This window comes from Cibotium barometz, chromosome 15 (genome assembly GCF_041138505.1).
Source record: "Cibotium barometz isolate CiBa-2024 chromosome 15, ASM4113850v1, whole genome shotgun sequence".
Lineage (NCBI taxonomy): Eukaryota > Viridiplantae > Streptophyta > Polypodiopsida > Cyatheales > Cibotiaceae > Cibotium > Cibotium barometz.
In genome coordinates, this window is record NC_141060.1 from 33,221,998 (window position 1) to 33,226,920 (window position 4,923).

General features: G+C 40.6%; 1 protein-coding gene across 2 annotated transcripts; it reads left to right on the forward strand.

Moving 5' to 3' along the window:
- Window positions 1-1,094: 1,094 nt before the first annotated feature.
- Window positions 1,095-3,571, forward strand: LOC147631196 (uncharacterized). 2 transcript variants are annotated; one of them, XM_086809531.1, is made up of 4 exons: window positions 1,095-1,253; window positions 1,915-2,151; window positions 2,413-2,476; window positions 2,746-3,571. In XM_086809531.1, the coding sequence occupies exons 2-4, from the start codon at window positions 2,018-2,020 to the stop codon at window positions 3,031-3,033; spliced, it is 486 nt and encodes a 161-aa protein (XP_086665657.1). In that variant the 5' UTR covers window positions 1,095-1,253; window positions 1,915-2,017; the 3' UTR covers window positions 3,034-3,571. The 2 variants fall into 2 exon arrangements, with proteins under 2 accessions (XP_086665657.1, XP_086665656.1); XM_086809530.1 differs by lacking the exon at window positions 1,095-1,253 and adding an exon at window positions 1,883-1,914 and having other exon boundaries at window positions 2,029-2,151.
- The last annotated feature ends 1,352 nt before the right edge of the window (window positions 3,572-4,923 follow it).

A 4,923-nucleotide genomic window follows, 5' to 3' on the forward strand; every position in this document is an offset into this window, starting at 1 on the left:
TTCATTAAGATTGAGACGCTTCAAACTAAACTATCACTTTACTTAAAATGAGAAGTAGTAGTAATAATCACTTGGTAGTAGTAGTAAGTAATGCTATTAACTAAGGTCCATGTTATAACTACTTTTTTCGCCTTTCAAATCCTTGTATAGAATTAGGATAATTCAAACAAAGGGCTTTTATTTTTGCTATTTTTTGTCATCTTGCATAAATAATAATGGTGCCTTGCTAATGGTTTTACTTCCTTGAAGTGTTGCCTTATGAAACATCAATTTTTACTCCAAAACTATTGATGTCTTAATCAAATTGCCTTGTTTGTGAGGACTAGTAACTAAGGGGATAATACATGTGCTAGAATTCATAGGCTAGGTAGCAATAGTCCTTTCTCTTTCAAAGCCACAAATTGGCTTGAAAATTCAAATACACCTTCCATTTCCATAATATGCACACCTTTACCCTGATCTTAAGATATATAGAGTGCTCCTTTTGGGTGTGCTTGACATGTACACCCAAAAGGACATAAAGTGCTCCTTTTACCGCGATCTTATGACACATAGAGTGCTCCTTTTGGTTGTGCTTGTCATGCACACCCTTATTTTTTAAATGTAAGATGGTGGCAAGAAATGTGGGATGGGGATCTTGTGTGTGTAGCCATTGATGGTGGTGTGGGAAGTGCATGGGCCATGAACTTGTCTTCATTGTGTGCATAACTATTGATGTTGGAGTGGGACGAGCATATCCATGAACTAGTCTTGGGTACAGGTAACGTTGGAGTGGGATGGCATGGACGAGCGCTCATATAGAGTTGGCATGACCCCTCAAAATGTCAATGGGAAGGAGCATAATCACAGGAGAGTGTCTAGGGGGCACAAAAGGGATCATCTCAATGAGAAGGCATCTTGCTGGCATCGAGATGGGCTCACAAAATAAAATTAAAAGAAGATGTCTTTTCTTGCCAAAATAAAAAATAAAAAGGTGATAATCATGTGGTGGGATGAGATGAGGGAAAATGAGAAGTGGTGAAATGAGATGAGATGAGATGAGACGAGGCTACACGAAATGAAATGCGCATTATTTATGTGTCTCTATAATTCTGCTGGTTTTCCTGCTTCTCATGTAATCGTCTCCTCCTCCATCCCGGCATAGATTCGGGCCCAAATCAGGAGGGGGAGATTTGTCGTCATTTTTCTCTCGCTGCGAAGGTTGTGGGCGATTCTTTTGCTGCGGCTTCTCGTGAAGGGGGACCTCTACACAGGTTGGTACCCTTCTCCCTTTGACTTTGCAAGCATACCCACTCTCCCCCGTGCGTGTGTTTTATACCTTTCTGTTTAAGCGCGTGCAAAATGGGCTCCTCTCTCTCTCTCTCGCACGCTTAGTCTGTCTGTATTTATAATTTGGAAATGGGCTGTTCACCATACAAGGGCTTCCTTTGTGGTGTACCTTCTTCTGATTGTGAGCATGGAGGCAGTGTAACCTCACTGCAAAGCCTTGTGCTCTCCCCTTGCTTTCTTTGAGATTTCCATTTCTTCCTTCATGCCTTGTCCTTGGCCCTTGGAGCTCACGCAGACAGGAGTCAGCTACAAAGAAGCCTTTCCTTGCATGGAAGTAAGAGGGTACACAAGTTTTACCTTGCTCATTAGGGTGAATTTCTGATGCCCATGTATCTTGATGCCTTGTGTAGTCCATGGTTCTTGATGTCTTGTACAAATGATGCCTAGGATCTCTTGTGCGCTTGATGATCATGGGTTCATGATGCCACGTGCAGATGTCGTACCTGTTATCTGGTGCACTTGATGGTCATGTGTTCTTGAGGATATGATGCCTATGATGATCTTGGCTTCTTGATGTCTTTAACAGATAATTGTTAGGATGATGTGTGCATATGATCCTCATGGGTTCATGGTGACTTTTTGCAGGTGATGTGTATTGCTCCTTAATCGGCTGAGTTTGGATATTCGGTACTTAAAGTGAGTGCCAACCAGATCTCACTTTGATTGCTGTGCTGAATGTGCTGGCGATATGAACCACAGGGTGAGAAGCCGGGTCGCTCTTCCCAAAGACATGGGAAACAAAGAGCTAGCCTGTCCAAAGCCACGGCATGCAGCAGCAGGGATTGGCATCATGGCTGCTAAACCTTTTAGGAATCTAGCAGGGTATGTCATTGTTTTTTTGACATTGTTTGGCATACTTTTCTTAGGCGCACATAGTTTTTACAAGTGCTGTTCAGGGTGTCAAATCATGCTCTAAGGATATATATTGAAAAGTTTTGCTTGTTATTTTTTGATGGTTTAGAGTATCACGGTTGTGTGTGGGAGTGGGTGAGAGTCCCTTATAGAATTGATTTCTATGTATCTATCTTTATAGGTAATTTATATTCGTCCATATTTACTTGCTATTTACTTTTTGTTTTTCAGCCATACACTTTTGCCAGTTGAAGGAGAAGCAGGGCATGAGATCTTGGAGATCCTTTTCCACAAGGTAGTCTTCTTAAACAAGCCCTAATAACAGTCTGCGAGTTTATCTTCTGTTGTGGAGCATAGGTGATGTTTTAGGGACATTGCAAGGGCTACCTTGTTAGCTGTGGAGGTGGCTTCTGGCTACTCATATCAGAAGAATCTGGTAGTACAGATGTTGAAGCGTCCACATGCTTGCATGTACATAATGCCTTTAGGAAGCTTGGAAAAATGGCTTACTATGGTTTTTGAGTGTGTACTGTCTGATGTCCTATCGTCTTGTGCTGTGTGCAGGCTTGTACGGGAGATGGCAGTCCAGGTGGTTCAATTCCTTGCTTTCATGGATCTCCCCCAAGCCGTGCAAGCAATCCACTTATACATGATGTACATTTCACACAAAAGAAATTTCTACCCTCACCTTTGTTTCTTCCTCAGAAATTTTCCTGCAGTTCTGGTGGCAACTCTTCATACAAGAAGTCTTCTTGTTGTAGCACATCATATGGGTCAAAACCCTATGTGCGCATTGAGGGCTTTGCATCTTCCACCCCAGATGCTCATCGGGGTGTGCCAGCTTTTGCTTGAGATTTTTGTGAGTATGTGGCCCTCGGTGCCCAAAAGTTTTTCTGTCAGGTATGTCCGAGATTGTCATGATACAAAAGGTGACAATCAGTGCCTCCTTTGTAGATATTTGCAATTTTATTTTGCTTTTACAAGCAGAGTGTGCTTTCCTAAGAGGTTGCTTATTCTCTCTCTACTTGTAAATGGGACACATTTTGTACTTGTTGAGGTGTATTTTGAAACCAGATCAAGGCTGTTACCCTTTTTTCCTGGTTGGTTTTTCACAACATTCAATTTTGAAGATGTGTTGCTGCCAAACTCTCCGGCTCAAATCACTCTGTGGTGGTAAAACATGTATGTGCAATCGCATGACAAAAACATTTATCATGGGTATATATGCAATCTAGCATGTTGCTTGTAAAACTAAAGCTTCTTACCCACAGTTTGTATGCATTTTGTGCATCTATGTTAGGATTCGTAACTATGGTCATGAACTTTAAGCTAGCAAGTCAATTCATTAAAAGTTAAAACAAACGTATGGCATTTTACCATTATAGTTCTTTCATTTGGATTGTCGAGAAGCAAGTGTATGTGGTCTCTGTTCTTTGGAATAAGGTCGATCTCATGGTGGAAATGCATCCAAGGATAGGCATGGTGTTGGTTGAATGTAGTTGAGATTAAACAATTCAATTTATAAACCATGTAGTCTTTCTTATTTCGTATGTTCTGGCTGCAAATTGTATTAGCCAGTTGATAATCAGTGTCTTTGCATATTTGTCCTTGAGCCAGACTCTCGTGTTCTGTAATTTCTTGCTGATGTGCCTTGTGATGAGATTCTTTTTGACGTTGCCAGACTCTTGCCACTGATTGTCCACAAACTTGCTTATTAACAACAACCAAGGCTCTCCCACTAGGATTAGTCTCTAGCTTTGTCATTTCTTAAGCTTAATCAGGTGTTCATAATTGGTTTTGGGAGCTTATGCATGTAGCAAAATAGGACCCCCTTTGTAGCAAAGTAGGACCTCTTTAAGTCAGACTCGCAAATTTTACTTGAGATAGACCATTTTTGAAGTTGAAGCATGGAGATTTAGAGATTGCAGTTGTTGAGAAAGATTTTGTAGAGGTGTGCAAAATAATAGGGCACCAAAATGATGTTTTGCATTTCCATCAAATATGTTTTGAGTTTTTCGAGAATAGTATTTTTCTAAGGTTTTATTTTAGTATTTAATGTTGATTAATGCTTGAAAAAGTCATGATGACCCTCCTTGCCCATTCTATTTGCATGCATGCCCTTTCTTTTTTTGGGGGGGCTAAGATTGTATTAATTAAATGTCATGTCAATGGCATTTAATTAATACAATTGCTATAGTCTGACTGAATATACAACTACGACAATTTGTAGAGAAGTGCAAATATGGCCTTTCAAGCGTTTCTTTGTAGCTTCAAAGCATATCACTACATCCTGTACAGGGTACAGATGGTTCATTCAAAGGAAGAACAATGAAGTTTGGATCACTCATTCGGTCATGTTAATTTATTCCATATGGACGCTAATTTTAGTCTATAGATGTTTTGGTAAAACAAAGTCTAACGGTATGTACATATTTCACTTGAAGGAGCCCATAAGAGAATGGGTTTTAAATAGGGGTGTGAGGGAGGAACCATGGCTAGGTCACAACGAGGATCACTTGTGGGTTTGCTCTTAGCACTTAGCAACTATGATGAGCAAACTAGAAACATTGCTAGAAGCCACGAGGTGCCATCAAAAACATTCAAGTTCATGATTCCAAGAGCAAGTCAGCGCATCAAGGCCCATCAAATGTGAAGCAGATTTTGGGTGCCGCCAAGGGCAATGTAAATGAGGTAAACGAATGTGATTTCCAAAGCAAAGGAATCTCAAATGGAGCAATCGAA